This window comes from Ailuropoda melanoleuca, chromosome 20, assembly GCF_002007445.2.
Source record: "Ailuropoda melanoleuca isolate Jingjing chromosome 20, ASM200744v2, whole genome shotgun sequence".
Taxonomy (NCBI): Eukaryota; Metazoa; Chordata; class Mammalia; order Carnivora; family Ursidae; genus Ailuropoda; species Ailuropoda melanoleuca.
The window spans coordinates 27,465,814-27,483,977 of record NC_048237.1 but is presented as its reverse complement, the minus strand read 5'-3'; the positions used below and the strand labels follow the sequence as shown (position 1 = coordinate 27,483,977).

At 38.6% G+C, this 18,164-nt stretch overlaps 1 protein-coding gene across 10 annotated transcripts in view; it reads left to right on the top strand.

Annotated features, from left to right (window-relative positions):
• The window catches only part of TXNDC16 (thioredoxin domain containing 16), a 116,060-nt gene that overhangs the window by 42,711 nt on the left and 55,185 nt on the right, over nt 1-18,164 (top strand). For all 10 annotated transcript variants that reach the window (XM_034648457.1, XM_034648455.1, XM_034648456.1 and 7 more), the window contains 3 exons: nt 224-345; nt 5,704-5,794; nt 10,114-10,264. In XM_034648457.1, coding sequence (XP_034504348.1) covers nt 224-345; nt 5,704-5,794; nt 10,114-10,264 — 364 coding nt within the window. The remainder of the gene's footprint in view (nt 1-223; nt 346-5,703; nt 5,795-10,113; nt 10,265-18,164) is intronic.

The window sequence follows — 18,164 nt, the reverse complement described above, 5'->3', positions numbered from 1 at the left end:
TTCTCCCTCTCCCTCTGCACCTCCGCCTGCTTGTGCTCATGCATTCTTTCTCTCTCTCTCTCAAATAAATAAAATCTTTTTAAAAAAATGCTTAGGCTCTCACTACTGATAATTTGTTCAAAAGAGTTAAGTTTCTTTTTTGATTAGGTTTTTTAACTACTGAAAACATGTATTAAATAACTGTGTCAGGTTCTTCTACCAACTACATCTCTGTTTATTTCAGTGCTCTACTTTTTAATGAAGTAAAATATATAACCACTCTAGAAGACCTTCAGAACATAGAAAATGCTCTGAAAGGAAAAGCCAACATTGCATTCTCCTACGTAAGAGCCATTGGAACACCAGGTATTTAACTTTTCTCTTAATCTTTGTTGTGCCTCTGCACTTGTCTGAGTATGTCGAAGGACTTAAAATAGCATCCTTACCATTACGTTTTCTTTCTTTAAGCAGGCAGCATAGTAATGTGATTGAACAAGAACCCTGGAGCCAGATTGCCCCCATGACTTACACTATGACCTTGCACAACTTACGTAACTTTAGTTTCCTAATCAGTAAGATGGTACAAATAACTATGCCTATCTCTTAGGGTTATTGTGAGCACCAAATGAATTCAAATAATTAAAATAGTTTTTGATGTATAGGAGTGTCCTATAAGCCTTAGTTACTATTTTTATTTCCTTGTGGTCCTCATGGTACCTGGTATAGTAGTTTACAGTATTCAATAATGTTGACTGAATGGCTTTCTGTTTTATTTTAACATTTGCTATTTGACTTTTTCCTGATTTAAAAAAATATATAATTTTGACAGCATCACCTTGAGCTGTAATATGTAAAATTTTGTAATTTTGTAATAAAGTTTATAAACATCTTATGAACAAATTATTGTTATGCTTTCAGGACTTTAATTTGTTAATGGTTTTACCTTGATCATGTTAATATAAAATGTTCAAGACATTTTAAAAATGGTATATGGTCTATGAAATAAAATCACTTATTGGAAATCACAATTTTTATAAACATAAAGCTTGATGGCTACATAGCATGCCACTGAATTTAATATACTTGTAAAATAATACTCTATAATTAGCCTGTTTTTGTTTACAGGGTTCTCAGGTTATTGTCCATAGTTTGTAATTGTCATCAATGAGAAGGATGAGCTAGAGAGGGTTTACGTTGCTACAGTGGAACCAGAACTCTCTGATTTGTATTTTAACAGGAAATACAATGTTTGGAATAGACTGGAAGGAGGAATAGTAGAATAAGGAAGGAAAACTAGGAAGGTATTGCAATAAGGCAGGTGAGAGATGATGGTGGGTGGCTTGGATCATGGTGTTAGCAGTGGGGGCGGCAATAAATTTGAACTTGAGCAGTATTTTGGTTGTAGGACTAACTGAATTTGCTGACATATTGGCTGTGGAGTGAGATAGAAATAGCAAAGACAGGGTGGCTCTGGGGTTTTAGCTTGAGTTACCCGAAAGGTGAAATTGCTGATAACTGAGGTGGGGAAGACTGAAAATAGTTTGGAGAGGAAGCTCTGGAATTCACTTTTGGACGTCATACTTGTGAAATACCCCATAGACATCCAAGGAGAGATATCAGCAAGGTAATTGGATGCTACTAGTCTGCATTTGATGGTGGAGATATAGACTAAGGTTATAAATTTGGGAGATAAAGCTGTGGGACCAGAAGAGATCACAAAGCGCGTGATGCTAGATGGGAAAGAGAAGACGACTGAACTGTTGAGATCCATCAACATTTACAGGTCACTGAAGTGAGATGGAACCAACAAAGAGACAGAAGGAATGGACTGTGTGGTAGGAATGTCCTGTAAGCAAAGTGAAGATAGGGTTTTAAGGAAGAGATAGGAACAATTCTGTCAAATGGTGCTGAAAGGTTAATTGAGATAGGAGCTGCCAATTGGCCTAATTATGCTTAGCACTATGGAATTTGTTGGTGACCTTGACAAGCACAGTTTCTGTAGAGTGGTAGGGTAAGTGCCTGATAGGGGTACAAGAGAATAGGTAGAGAGCAACTGAAGACCATGAATACAGAGACTCATTAGAGAAATTTTGCTGTTAAGGGAAGGAGGAAATGGGGCAGTGGCTGAAGAGTATGTGGGTCAAGTGAAGAATTTCTTAAGAAGCATATTTGTATGTTGACAAGAAAGCAGAAGCTATAGCATGGAGGAAAACGCGGGGAGAATTACTGGAATAACATCTTTTTTTTTTTTTTAAGATTTTATTTATTTATTTGACAGAGAGAGAGCCAGCGAGAGAGGGAACACAGGCAGGGGGAGTGGGAGAGGAAGAAGCAGGCTCCCAGCAGAGGAGCCCGATGTGGGGCTTGATCCCATAACGCCGGGATCACGCCCTGAGCCGAAGGCAGACGCCTAACGACTGAGCCACCCAGGCGCCCCTGGAATAACATTTTTGAGTCGACAAGAGGGAATGGAATCTAGTGAATGAGGGGAGGTGTGGTTCTTTGCTGGGAGCACAGAAAATTCATCTATGGTAGAAGGAGGGAAGACAGAGAATATGGGCATCAGTTTTGTTAAGTGGGCAGATAAATATGCTTGTGGAAATTTTTTTGGTTTTGCTTTTGTAACTGGCTCTGTTTTCTCAGTGAAATAAAAATAAAATCATCAGATAGTTTGAGGAGAGAAGAGATGAAGTAGTTGTTTTAGAAGGCCTGAAAATAAAGAATGGTTGGGGCGCCTGGATGGTTCAGTCTGGATAAGTGTCTGACTCTTGATTTCAGCTCAGGTCATGATCTCAGGGTCCTGAGATCAAGCCCCGTGTGGGGCTCTGCAATCAGTGGGGAATCTGCTTAAGATTCTCTCTCTCCCTCCCTCTGTGCCCTGCCCCTATCCACCTGTTCGTGCTCTCTCTCTCTCTCTTTCTCAAATAAATAAATAAAATCTTAAAAAAAAAAAAAAGAATGGTTGCCAGACAGCACTGATAGTTGATATCAGTAATCTAAAGTGAGATCATGGGGCTCCTGGGTGGTCCTAAGGTGTTGGACTCTTGATTTCGGCTCAGGTCATGATCTTAGGGTTGTGGGATCATGTCCTGCATAAGCATGGAGTCTGCTTAAGATCCTCTTCCCTCTGGGGGCGCCTGGGTGGCACAGCGGTTAAGCGTCTGCCTTCGGCTCAGGGCGTGATCCCGGCGTTATGGGATCGAGCCCCACATCAGGCTCCTCCGCTATGAGCCTACTTCTTCCTCTCTCACTCCCCCTGCTTGTGTTACCTCTCTCGCTGGCTGTCTCTATCTCTGTCGAATAAATAAATAAAATCTTAAAAAAAAAAAAAAGATCCTCTTCCTCTGTCCCTTCCCCTGTTCGTGTTTTCTCTCTCTCAAATAAATAAATAATAAAGTCAGATCATTAGTGTGGTGATACTAAAGGTTTTATCTTTCCCTCCAGCCATGTTTACTTTTATGGGTGTAAGTACAGAATAAGCAGTGTATCTGATTTAACCTGGATTGTGTTTTAGCCAGACAGGCAGGGGAGTGATTATAAAGACTGACCTTGGAATGTAAGCTAGGTTAAGAGGGAAGAGAAAACCTGAAGGAATGGAGGACAGTGAAAGTGATAGGACTGTAGTTCCTGGAGGATTATGTGCTAGACAGAATGACCTGAAGATGGAGGGGTGTGTGTGTTTATGGAAGGAGGGGGTCAAGGGGATGCTAGACATTGAGATTTTGGAGGGGTTTGCAAGTGATTGGTAATTACAAGGCCCGGTGTGGGACCATAGCAGCGAATGGTTAAGGTAGACTTGAAGAGAGATCACTGGAATCTCTAGAGAGGACCAAAGACTGAGAGGCTAGGATTTGCATGTATCATCTATGGGGATAATAAAATCTCCAAGGATTATGAGGGAATAGTATTAGAGAGAATGACAGTGTGACAGAAGCTAAATTTTTTTTTGTGGCATGAGGGGGCTTGTTTCTGGCTGGGGTGGTAGATGACTCCAAGGCAGAATGGTGAGTGGAACACTCTGATGGAACTCAACTCACGTGGCAGAAGATTCAGTGGGGGAGGGGAAGGTGACTGCCTAGAAATGGCAGTGAGGAGAAAAGGGAAAATGAAATGGAAAGGAAGAAATGCTTCAAGTAAACACTTCGAGAAAATTTCCAAGAACTGAAGGATTTGAGCTTCCAGTTGAAAGGGCTCGTTGAATTCCAGCATAATGGATGAATATAGAGCCACACCAAAGCATTTCATTTTGCAGTTTCAGAATATTGGGAACAAACACTGTTCTAAAAGCTTCAAGAAAGAAAGAAAGAGAGAAGGAGAGAGAGGGAGGGAGGGAAGAAGGAAAGAAAGGGAGAGAGAGAAGGAAGGGAAGGAAGGATGGAAGGAAGGATGGAAGGAAGGGAGGGAATGATACAGTTAAAGCATCAAGAATCAGAATTGCATTGGACTTCTCAGTTGCAGCCCTAGAAACTGAAGAAAATGGAGCAATGCTTTCAGAATTCTCAGGGGAAATGACTTGAAGTTAGAATTCAGTATGCAGACAACTATAGTTAAAATATGGAATAAAGACACTTCCTGAAGTGTAAGGTCCCAAAACGTGTATTTCTTATATCCTCTCACAAGAAGGTGCTAGAGAATGGGAGCAAGGGAGCCAATCAGTCAAGAGGATGTGGGTTACAGGCCAAAGGACCCTGCATAAGAGAAAGAGTAAGAGAATCCCCAGGATGATGCAGACGTGAGTAGTGAGTTCCCAGGATAGAAGCCGTGTAGCAGGCCCAGGTGCAGTAGTCCGTACTGCAGCAAAGCCATAAGCTCTGCAGAAATGTCTCCAGGGAGAGGAACTGCTAATATGCCTGATCTATTTGAAGTATTGAGAGCGCTCAACAGTAGTGGGAGAATTTATAAATAAATTAGAAATAAGTTTAAACAAATTAAAAAGTTATAGCTGGTGAAAAAGTTGACCAAAAAAGGAGAAATGTTCATTTTGCACTCTGTGGCTCACTTGTAAGTAGTATTTACTGAGTTATGACAATGTAAAGACAGATAATTGAACTAATAAAAATTAGAACTCAATTGGGATTATTGAGGGGACAGAAGTGTGTGTGTTTGTGGAGTGAGGTTTTGGGAAAGAGCTAAGTTATCATCTGCCATAGTGGAAAGTCATTAGATAATAACACTTTAAAAAATCAGGAAATAAGAGTGTAAGAATGTCATTTAAAGACTTGGAGGTAAATACCAAAAGAAACAGTAAAAGAATTGAAAGCTGCTGTCTCTTGGGAATTGGAAATGGGGTGGGGGTGGGGGAGAAATTATTGTTTTTCTTAATATGTTTTGTAGAATTGTTTCTTTTTAAACTGTAAGAATAAGTTTGATTAAAAGAAAGCCAAGCCAGAAACAATAAGCAGGCATATACATATATAAAATATAATCTATAAAAATTGGTTGGTGGATGCATAGTCTCTTCCCTACTATGAGGAGAAAACTATCACAGACTTTTCACATGTTATATTCTCAAGTATAAGTCTTTTCTATTTCCTATTAACTCTTCTCTTTCCTTGAATAGAATGGACTTTTCGTAAATTCTTTAACTGCCTGCATTTTCTCGACTGGGATTCCCTACAAGGAATTTTTCTTTATAATAGAGCCTAAAAGGGTGTAGGGCAATATTCAGAGAGAGTCACAAAAACTAACTTCTCGTGTCTCCCAACTCTCTTATCTTTTCTTCAGAGCACAGGGCAGTCATGGAAGCTGCCTTTGTCTATGGGACCACATACAAGTTTTTCCTAACCACGGAAACTGCCCTTTTGGAAAGTATTGGGTATGTACAAGAGGCATATGTCAATGGTTTTGTTTGCTTCTTTCACATTACTTATTCAACATCTCCATCAGACTCTCGCATCATGGACTTGGAGGGGAATTGTAAGCAGATGTGAATATATAAATGAAACTGGAAATCCCCGTCATTATTATTGTCTGCCATTCTACAGTCTGCAAATGAAATTAAATGTGCACAGGTGATGTTAGGCTAAGGTGAACAAGGACAATATGGATAAGCCACAATATGTGATCCTGGAATTTTAGGTATTTTAGGTATTTTAGGAATAGATCTCCCACAGTGATCAGATAGGTGGTAAAATAACAGCTTTGATAACTAAGTTCCAGAAGTTCTTTTTTTTTTAATGCTTCATTTATTTTATTTTTTTAATTTTTATTTTTTAAATATTTTTTTATTATATTATGTTAGTCACCATACAGTACATCCCTGGTTTTTGATGTAAAGTTCGATGATTCATTAGTTGCGTATAACACCCAGTGCACCATGCAATACGTGCCCTCCTTACTACCCATCACCAGCCTATCCCATTCCCCTATCCCCCTCTCTGTTTTTCTCCACGCCCTCGGGGATGCCGATGATTCTGACATTGGAACGTTTCATTGAGTCAGTAATCTCCCGTAACATTCCTGAGCGTGGATTTTTTGAGTCCAGATTCTATTTTAGCTTTTTCTTCTACTAACCCATCCTCTAATTCGCTGATACGTTCTTCTGCCTCATTCACCCTGGCCGTCAGGGCCTCTGGTTTTGACTGCATTTGGCTCATAGAATTTTTAATTTTTTTAATTTCTTCCAAATTCGCTCTCATTTCCGCCCTTAGAGATTCTATATTATCATTAATATTTTCGTTAATGCTTTTTTCAAGTCTGCACATCATCTTGACCATTGTTACTCTGAATTCCATTTCTGATAATTTGGTTACATCCATATCCATTTGTTCTGTGGCAGAGGCCACAGACTCATTGTCTTTTCTTTGCTGCGGGCGGTCTTCTCCTTGTCATTCTGATGAGGAGAGGTTGCGGGGTTGTCCAGAGCTCAAATTATTGATCGGGACCCAGGCAGTGCACCCTTGTTTTATAGGGATCTTAGGGATGTGGGCTTCTTGATTTTTCAGCCTGCCTTCTGGGGGAGGGGCCTGCCGCACCGATACTCAGGAAACCCTCTTTGGGTAGGGTCTCCATGTCCCCTCAAGGGGGGATGGGGAAGGGCACTCCGTGAGCCGGTATTTCCAGGCTTTTGTTCTCTGGTGGCTTTCCCTGGTGGTTTGCTGTGCCTCTTCTGAGAGAGCAGCAGTGGCCGAATCTCAGCCTCTGTCACAGAACAGAGGGATCGCGGACTGTTCTCCACTGATGTTCTGGCCACTTTAACTCTGTTTCTGTTGGTGCTGCTCGACCCTGCAGCGTCCCGGGATGTTCGCCCCACACTCGGCATCCCAGCCCTCACTTCCAGGGCCGGCGCGTCTCTGTCCTTTGTGTTTCTAATACCGCCAGCCTCCAGCCGCCCCTGCGCACTCCGAAGCTCCATCTCAGTGTGGTTCGTGTGAGCCCCGAAGCTCCAGCCCTCAGTCTGGTGCGCGTTCCCGGCTCATGGTCTCAGTCTGCTCTCTCGCCAGTGCTGTCTGCGAGTCCACCCGCTCCCCCGTGCAGGTGGCTACTGCTTCCCGGCGCCTCCCTCCCCCTTCCTTTTATCTTCCGATTCCTGTGCGCGGTTTCACGGCTCCCCGATTCGTACCTCAATACTCATCGCTGGAGATGTTCAATTTTAGAGATCCAGATGTATCTTCCTGCGTCTGAGGTTGATTCCGTGGATGTTCAGGAGGGTCTGGTACCTATCCAGCTCGACTCAGGGGACCAGCTGAAAGTGGGGTCCCCTACTCCTCCACCATCTTAACTCCTACCCCCAGAAGTTCTTTCTGATAGTTCTGGGGCGCCTGGGTGGCACAGCGGTTAAGCGTCTGCCTTCGGCTCAGGGCGTGATCCTGGCGTTATGGGATCGAGTCCCACATCAGGCTCTTCCACTATGAGCCTGCTTCTTCCTCTCCCACTCCCCCTGCTTGTGTCCTCTCTCGCTGGCTGTCTCTATCTCTGTCAAATAAATAAATAAAATCTTTAAAAAAAAATAAAAAAATAAAACATAAAAAGAATTTTAAAATGTACAGTTACTTTCTCTCTCTCTTTTTTTTTTTATATACTTTTGAGTATTTGATACATTGGAGATGTTTCAGTACTCATGTATTCATGGATAGCAAGATGGTGAGGAGTCCTACTTAGACCTGATATGACAGGGAGGGACCATGCATTCAGAGTACAGTAGTTCTGTGCCGTAGTTGGCTATAACTTTGGGTTGTCTCCTAATGGGAGAGAGGTGAATGCATTTTTTCTTTCATTTGTACATTCTTTTATTCAGCAAATATTGAATGCCCTCTATGTGCTAGACACTATTCTGGTTGCTGGAGCTGTAACACTGGATAAGTCTAGTATATTAATCATTATATCATGTTGGGCCTGAATTTGTTTGAAATTATATGTTGGTTAAGGAAGGTGTATAGGATAGGTAGTATAAGAGGTGGCATGCCATGGGGACACCATTACTTTCTGTTACCTCCCCATACTCCTCTCTTAAAGAATCTGTGTGTAGCCCAAGGATGTTACCCCTTCACCCCATACGTATTACTGTCAGATCAGAGGTGGCCACCTGATCTAGGGTCAACCAGCCCACTGACTTACCTGAGCAAATGAGAGCCCCTCTCCCAGGAACTTGGATTTGGGCATGGAGAAATGGGATTATACAGTGTTTTGGCTCCTTTTCTCATAGGAATGTTTTGGCCATGTAGGAGTAAAGCAGAGAAAGTTGTGTTTGTAAAGAGAGTTGGGAGCTGAAAACTATTAATGGCAAAAGGAAGGTTCCTTGAATTCTTGCTGATCCAATTACTTGAATTTTCCTTGTGTTCTGTAATATGTACTTCTACACTTCCAGTAAGCCCCCCCAACCCTTTTGGTTTCTGTTACCTACAACCAATGATCTTTGATTAAATAACTTTCCAAAATTACTTTATTGTTTCAGAATTTATGATATGATGTTCAACCTCAGCTGGGTCCTCCTGCTTTCAGTGCTTTATTTTAATATACGTTACTATTTACTTTTAATATACATGACTATACGAGACCCTAAATAGTTCAAAGTTAAGTACTTTGAGTTTAAGAGTTCAAAAGTTAAGTACTTTAATTGGGTCTTGGCAGTATAATTTCTTTGTCTGAAGTACCCATTTGTCTTATCTTCTTGGAGAAGTCATTCTCTGTTTTTAACTCTGTGATCTTCCTTTCCCTTTCCTTCTTTCTCCTCTCTGACTTGAGGCAGAAGGAAATAGTTCTTTGTTTCTCATAGTACTTTGTATATTATAGCACTTACAGACTACATTTTAAAAAACTAAATGTATTTCCTTTAAGCCCCTTAAGGATTTGAATCATCTTATTCATCTTAGTCTTTTGTATTTGGTACAGGGCCTAACACAGAGTAGGCTTTAAGTAATCTTTGATTGTTTCTTTAATCATTAAATCTACTAGAAATTAGTTTGTAATTAAATTTGAAATCAGTGAGCCTCATATCTCAGTGTGAGCATGTATCAAGAATTAAAATAACTTTTTAAAAATAAAAATTTGCAGTATTTTGCCAAACCCTGCTAATGCCATATGGAGATTTTTAAAATGCTATTTTAATTTTGGCAAACCTTACTTACCCACTATAAGTTTATCTTTGAATTCTCATATTGAAGGGATGCCAGAGCTCGAATTATAAACCATATTTGCTGAGTTTTGTAATATTTCAGATACAAACTCACAAACTCCCACAAACTGTCACATGGTTTCTATCTTAAGGCATGTTTTGGCTGAAGTTTATTCAAAACAGATTTGAGTTTAAATTAAACCTAGAAAATTTGTGTTACAAGGCTTTATTTAGCATGGCTCTAGAAAAGCAACTACATTCAAAGATAATCTCCTTGTCCTCAAGGTGACAGTCTTTTATTTAAAAAAAAAATTGTGTGGACCTGTCTATAACCTAATTTAGAAGCTACCATATGAAAAAGTTTAGGAAAAAATTTTGCTTATACAACTCTAAAACTGTTTATATCTTTTTTTTTAATGCTTAGGTTCATTTTATTTTGTTTTACTGTTTAAGATTTTTACTAGAACAGTAATTCAAAAGCATGAGAGTTAAAGATATTTGGAACTATGTCTTTCTGGATGGTAGAAAGATAACACATTGAACTTCTTCAAGTGAGACTGTCCCTAATTTTTAATTTGTAGCACTGAGGATATCGAAAATGCACATCTCTACTTTTTTCATTGTAAACAAGTCTTGGATTTGACCGAACAATGTAGAAGAACACTGATGGAATGGCCGCTGACCACACTGAATATTCATCGATTTATTAAGACAATGGAAGCACCTCTGGTGGTATGTTTATTTTATTTTATTATTTTTTAAAGGTTTTATTTATTTGTTTTGAGGGAGAGAGAGAGAGAGAGCATGCATAAGCAGGGGAAGGGGTAAGGCAGAGGGAGAGAGAGAATCCCAATCACACTCCACGTTGAGTGTGGAGCCCAGTGCGGGACCTGATCCCATGACCCTGAGATCATGACCTGAATCAAAACCAAGAGTTGGAGACTCAACTGACTGAGCCACCCAGGCGCCCCATATGCTTCTTATTTTAATATATTAGGTAATTCATACATAAAATTTATTGTTTTAATTCACACATATGCATTTTAGTTAGATGAGCTCTATCTTTTTCCCTTTCCTTGGATGTACTTCTTTCACTGAGGGGGATTTAGGAGTAGTTACATATTAAAGGTAAAATAAAAGATACACTATTCATGAAATGGCATTTGAATGCCTGGAAATATTGTTGTATTGAAATCCAAATATAGCCTCGTATAAGTGGAAGTATTCTGTGGTAGTTTAAATGAACTGCGACCACTCCAAGATCACAAAGACCACATCATGGTTAAGGAAGGACCTCTTTTGTAAATGTGTTGATGACCACTTTAAAAGTTGGTAAATAGTGGGACTACAATGTTTCTGTGCCCCACTTCCCTTAGCTAGCCTGGAAGGATTCATAGAGATTTAAGTTATTTTTCCTGATTGTCTTGAGCATGTGTAAAACCTTCAGGAGGCCTTCTCAGTACAACCTTTTTAAATAAAAATAGTGCACGTGTATTACAAATAATCCAAATGGTGCTGCAAAATATAAAGGAAAAAAAAAATTGTAAAGCCATCTATTCCAGTCACTCAGAAATGAAGTTAGACGACCATCACACCAGTCATGTCTGCACCCACATGGACACATACGGTGTCTGTGGGTGTGTGGATTAATGGACACATACTACTGCGTGTGCTATGTTATAGTAAGAAATTTATACTCTTATTTGAATTTAGCAGAGGAAAAAGAAACTGATGCGAAATGAGGGGTTATGGGCGTTTTAATATATCACTTGTTCGTTTGAGGGCTCTTTAGGAAGTATTGTTTTAATATTTCTTGAGTTCTTTTTTACTTTTTTTTTCTTGAGTTCGTCATTTTGAGTCAGTTTTTGTTTGGTTGGATCTTGCCTTCAAATATAAAAAAAAAAAGTATATAAATTTTTTTCCTTTCCTTTCACGTGGCAGAGGGGGCATGTATCTCCCTTCCCTGGGGAAAATACCCCCTAAATTTCTTTGATCTCCCATTTCAGCGTAGAGCCCTGAGAGAGAGAGAGAGGCCAGCTCAGTGTTCTTCACCAGCCTCCGTTCTCTCCAGACTCATTTCCTTTTTCCCCGATAGCAAAATACTATTAAGAATTCTCAGGATTTTGGGGCACCTGGGTGGCTCAGTTGCTTAAGTGTCTGACTCTTGATTTTGGCTGGGCTCATGATCTCAGGGTTGGGGGATTGAGCTCTGGGTCGGGCTTATGCTGAGCGTGGAGCTTGCTTGGGACTCTCTCTCCCTCTTCCTCCGCCCCCCACTCCCTACTGCCCTGCTCACACATGCTCTCTCTCTCTCTCAAAAAAAAAAAAAAAAAAGAATTGTCAGGATTTTGTCTATTCACGTACTGCTTTTGCCATTGGGGGCTGGACTAGAACTCACCCCAAGCTTTACTAAAAATCTTCAGTTCCTTTTTTGGCTAATACATTCTGGCTTGAAGTCATGTCCCTTTCTTAAAGTTTCCACTCATTACTTTTATTTAGCTGTGCTTTAAAAGTATTGTTTTTTTTTTTAAGATAATGAGGAGGGCAATTCTCCAATATTATTTCATTTTACTATGCATACTTATCAGGAATTATGTAATATTAAAGTTAAAAAACAAAAACTTTGAAGATTTCATAATGATTGGTATTCAATTAAGTGTGGCTTCCCTTGAAAGCAGGGTATCATGTACACTGTTTATATTGTACCTATGTCAGTGGCAGCCCCTGAAACTACATTTCAGAAACAACAAGGTGAATGGTACTCCTGGAACTGTGCAGTGCAGGGGACCCTGCTGTAAGCCACAGTTCACCCAAAAGGAATATTAATTTAGCAATCCAGTCCTTGCTACATTGGAGTTTATTTTAATCCTCTCACAAAATGATGCATCAGCATATTATTGCCTAAGTGTCTTATTTTCTTTAGACAACTAGGGAACCGGGATGTAGGATTCAGGCAGAGGTTCCAGAAGCCTGGCTAGACATGGGGATAGTAGCATGGAACCAAAAAAGATCTGAAAGGCAGAACTGAAGATCAGTGCCAGCTTGGAGAGTCAGGCTGAGAATCTAAACCTTGGTGTCAACCCAGAAAGGCCTGGCAGTCCAAAACCACAGGTTAGTGGATTTGTCCATATCAGAACAGAGCAGATGAATGTAAAGTACCAAAAAGGGAGACAAGCCTTGATGAAAAGTTCCCTGAGACTCTTGGTGGGATGGCTAAGGCTTTACCTTGCGGAATGGGAAGATGATAAAGGGTTCTGAGCTAGTTTGGTCACTTTTACATTTTGGTACTTTAAACATTTGGCCGCATCAGTATTGGAGGTTGTTTTTGCTTTTGGAGAATACAGTGGAGGTTAAAAAGCAAAGTTAGGCCAATTGTCATGATAGAAGACACCTCTTAGAACAAGATTTGATGTACCTGGCATATGCCTTTTGATGGTATAGTTAACTAGAAGAGGATAAAGAGGTCCTGAAAGTTAGTCCCTAAATTTAATTACTTTGTACAAGTTCTTACCTAGAAGACTTAGTCGTAGTTTACTTTGGGTTAGTGTTCCTTACTCTGTTCTTATTTTCTCACAGCCCCACTGACGCTCATCTTCCCCTCTCACATTGCTCTTAACCATTCCTCCGTTATTGTCTTCCATATCAATCTATATAGAGGCCTTTGGGCTTCAGTCATGGTTGGGTTTTGTATGGTTAGTAAGGCGCGTTGTAAACTAGCCTAGGCTTGTGGGTCCAGAATTTGAAAGAATTTGTGTGCTTACATTATTTGTAAACATTAATAAACATATAAACTGGGATTTAGACTTTCTTGTAAACTTTTTGTGTGCCTGATCATTGTAATTATATGCATTATATTTCACTTCTAAGCATATGAAAATAGGTACAGATTGGGATTGTGTGTGTGTGTGTGAGTGAAGTCAATGGGGGCTTGGACACTTAATTATTGTGGAGATTAAACACAACTATGTCTTATAATCAGGTTGAGGGCATGTCATTTTAATCCTCACAAACTGAAAGTAAATCTTGAGCATAGAATTTTTGAGTGGGTTTCAATCTTGCATTGATTAAATGACATTCTGGCAGGTATGGAGTTACTCTAGGTGCCTTCTTAAGGTTTCCAACCATGAAGACAGATGGGAAGATGATTTGGTTATTGTCCTCTTGGTTAATATCAGGGACATTTTGGATGCTGATGGTTTTCTCTATATTGGACTCAGTTTATTCTAGTAGATAGAAAGTTTTATCTGAATACCAAGAAGACTCTTCAAGTGCAAATATCTGATAAAATGTTTAAAAATAGATAAATATGTAATATAATTTATCTGAAAAACTCTGTTTTTTGTTTATACGTGAGATAGCTGTCTCAGATTCAAGACAGTTGAATTAAATTAAACCTACTCCTTTCTATAAGTAATTAAAAGGATGCTATTATGGTTTATTCATGTAGCTTCTGTTATTCCCTGAAGAGTCAGGTGGCAGTGTACAATATTATATAGCAGGGTGTTGGCTCCTTACATTATTGCCTCATTTCCTTTTTTTTATTGTGGCAAAAAATACATAACAAATTTACCTTCTTAATTTATAAGTGTATAATACAGTATTGTTAACTCTGTGCACATTGTTGTACAACAGATCTCTAAAACTTTTTCATCTTGAATGACTGAAACTCTATACCCATTGAGAAACATCCCCCATTTCCCTGTCTCTCCAGCCCTGGCAATCATTCTATTTTCTGTTTCTATGAATTTGATTATTTTAGAGACCTCTTATAAGTGGAATCAGGCAGTATTTGCCTTTTTGTAATTGGGTTATTTCACTTAACATAATGTCCTCAAGGTTCATCCATGTTGTAGTATTTGTCAGGATTACCTTTTTTTTTTTTTAAGTTGTAACTATTGGCATTTTAAAAAAGTTTTTATTTAAATTCTAGTTGGTTAACATACAGTGTAATATTAGTTTCAGGTGTATAATACAGTGATTCAGCACTTCCATATATCACCCCATGCTCATCACAAATGTACTCTTTAATTCCCATCACCTATTTCACCCATCCCCCCACTGACCTCCCTTCTGGAGGATTATCTTCTTTTTAAGACCATATAATTTTCCATATTTTATATATATAATGGAATATATGTGTGTGTGTGTATATATACATATTATATATACATATATATATGACATTTTATTTATCCATTCATCCAATAGTGAGTATTCAGTTTGCTTCCACATCTTGGCCATTGTGAATAATGCTGTAATGAACGTGGGTTTGCAAATAACTCTTTGAGATACTGTTTTTAATTCTTTTAAATATATACCCGGAAATGAACTTGCTGGATCATATGGTAGTTCTGTTTTTAATTTTTTGGGGAACCTTCGTACTGTTTTCTATAGTGGCTACATCATTTTACGTGCCCTCCAACAGGGTGCAAAAGTTTTTAATCTCTCCACATCCTTGCCAATACTTATTATTTGTGTCGTTGTTTTGTTATTAGCCATCCTGATGATTTTGACAATGCTATTGTGTTTTTGCTTCTCATGTCCCTGTTGATCAGTTTTTTATGTGATTGTTGCCCATTTGTCTATCTTCTTTGGAGAAATGTCTATTCTGATCCTTTGCCCTTTTGTAGTTTGTTATTTTGTTGTTAAGTTGCAGGAGTTGTTTATTCTGGATATTAACCCCTTATCTGACACATGGTTTTCAGTATTTTCTCCCATTTTGTAGGTTGCCTTTTCACTTTTGTTGTTTCTTCCCACAGTGCAGACATGTTTAAGTTTCATGTAGTTCCATTTGTCTATTTTTGCCTTTGTTGTCTGTGCCTATGGTGTCATTTCCAAGAAATCATTTACATTCCAGTGTCTTGAAGGTGTTCCCTTATGTTTTCTTCTAGGAGTTTTATAGTTTCACTTAAGTCACTAGTCCATTTTGAGTTATTTTTGTATTTGGTGTAAGATGAAAATTCATCTTGATTCTTTCGCATATGGATATCTAGTTTTCCCAGCAGCATTTGTTGAAAAGAGTCTTTGTTACCCATTGTGTAGCCTTGGTGCCCTTGTCAAACATATTTGACCACATATGCGAGAGCTTATTTCTGGGCTGTTCTCTTCTCTTAGTCTATATGTCTGTCTTTATGCCAGTACTGCACTGTTTTGATTGCTGTATGTTTTGAAATCAGGAGTTGTGAGACCTCCAGCTTTATTTTTCCTCATGTTGTTTTGACTTTTTGGTGTCCCTTGAGATTTCATATGAATTTTAGGATTTTTTTCTATTTCTGCAAAAAATGCCATTGGGATTTTGATAGGGATTGCATTGAATTTGTAGATGACTTTGGGTACTATGGACATTTTAGCAGTATTAAATCTAATCCAAGAACATGAATGGATGTCTTCACATTTATTTGTGTCTTCTTTAATTTCTTTCAGCAATGTTTTGTAGCTTTCAATGTATAAGTCTTCTTTCTTGGTTAAGCTTATTCCTAAATATTTTATTCTTTTTGATGCTATTATAAATGGGATTATTTTCTTAAATTTCCTTTTTGGAGAGTTCCTTATTAGTGCATAAAAACACAATTGATTTTTTCAGTGTTGATTTTGTATCCTGCAACTTTGTTGAATTCATTCACTAATTCTATTTTTTTTGTGGAATCTTTAGGGTTTTCTATATACAAGATCATGTCACCTGTGAACAGAGATGATTTTGCGTTTTCTTTTCCAATTTGTATGCTTTTTATTTGTTTATTTTTTGCTTAGTTGCTCTGGCTACGACTTCCAGTACTTTGTTGAATAGAAGTGGCCATGGTGGGCATCCCTGCTTTCTTTGTTCCTGATCGTAGAGGAAAAGCTTTCAGTTTTTCACTATTGAATATGATGTTAGTTGTGGCCTTTTCATATATGACATTTATTATGTGGAGATAGTTTTCTCCTATTCTTAGTCTGTTGAATGTTTTTATTGTGAAAGAGTGTTGAATTTTGTCAAATATTTTTTCTTCATCAGTTGAGATGATGATGTGATTTTTGTCCTTTGTCCTGTTAATGTAGTATATTACATTGATTTTGAACCATCCTTACATCCCAGGGGTAAATTCTACTTGGTTATAGGTTTAATTTTTTCTAATGTGCTGTTGAATTCAGTTTACCAGTAATTTGTTGAGGATATTTGCATTACTATTCATGAGGGATATTGGTCATAGTTTTTTGGTAGTATCTTTGTCTGGCTTTGGTATCAGAGTAATGTTGGCCTCATACAATGAGTTCGGAAGCGTTTCCTACTCTTCATTTTTTGGGAAGAGTTTGAGGAGGATTGGCATCAGTTCTTCTTTAAGTGTTTGATAGAATTTTCCAGTGAAGCCATCTGGCCCTGGTTTTTTCTTCATTGGGAGGTTTTTGATTACTGATTCAATCTCCTTATTATATGTCTATTCACATTTTCTATTTCTACATGATTCAGTCTTGGTAGATTATATGTATCTGGGAATTTATCCATGTCTTCTAGTTTATTTAATTTTTAGGTGTACAGTAGTTCTTGGCAGTCTGTTACAATTCTTTTTTCCTTGATATCCTTTTTTTGAAAATTAATTTTTAAGTTAAATAATTTAATAGTAATTTATGAATTTTAGAAAGATATTGGTGGGGCACCTGGGTGGCTCAGTTGGTTGGGCATCTGACTCTTGATTTCGGCTCAGGTCATGATCTCAGGGTCATGAGATCGAAACCCATGTTGGGCTCTGCACTCAGCTTGAAGTTTGCTTGTCCCTCCTTCTCTGCGCCTCCCCCTGCTCTCTTCCTCTCTCTCTCTCTCAAATAAATAAATAAGATCTTTAAAAAAAAGGAAAAGAAGGGGCGCCTGGGTGGCACAGCGGTTAAGCGTCTGCCTTCGGCTCAGGGCGTGATCCTGGCGTTATGGGATCGAGCCCCACATCAGGCTCCTCTGCTATGAGCCTGCTTCTTCCTCTCCCACTCCCCCTGCTTGTGTTCCCTCTCTCGCTGGCTGTCTCTATCTCTGTCAAATAAATAAATAAAATCTTTAAAAAAAAAAAAAGGAAAAGAAAAATATTGGTAATCCTCCACAATGCAAGAGTGTTTTTGTCACTTTTGTATATTTTATCAATTTATACATATAATCTATATTTTACATAAAATATATAAAAGTATTTTTTTTCAAAAATTTTATTTATTTATTTGTCAGAGAGAGAGTGAACACAAGCAGGTGGAGTGGCAGGTAGAGGAAGAAGCAGCAGGCTCCCAGGTGAGCAAGGAGCCTGATGCAGTACTCCATCCCAGGACCCTGGGATCATGACCTGAGCCGAAGGCAGATGCTTAACTGATTGAGCCACCCGGCTGTCTCTATATAAAAATATTTTTATAAATATATAAAATTATTAATTGCAATTTTTATGGTAGTACTTTATTACTTTTTCTGCCTATCAGGGACTTTGATTTTGTCTTTTGTCTAATAGAATGGATTATAACTTTTATGATTAAGAAACCACAAGTTTTAAAAAGAATTATACCAGTTTGTATGGAAAGGGATAGAAACAGCACAAAATGAAAACAGTTCTTTGGACCCCCAAATTTCTCTGGGCAGGAAAAGGCTGAGAAATCAACTCAGCAACAGCACCTTTTTTGTAAACAA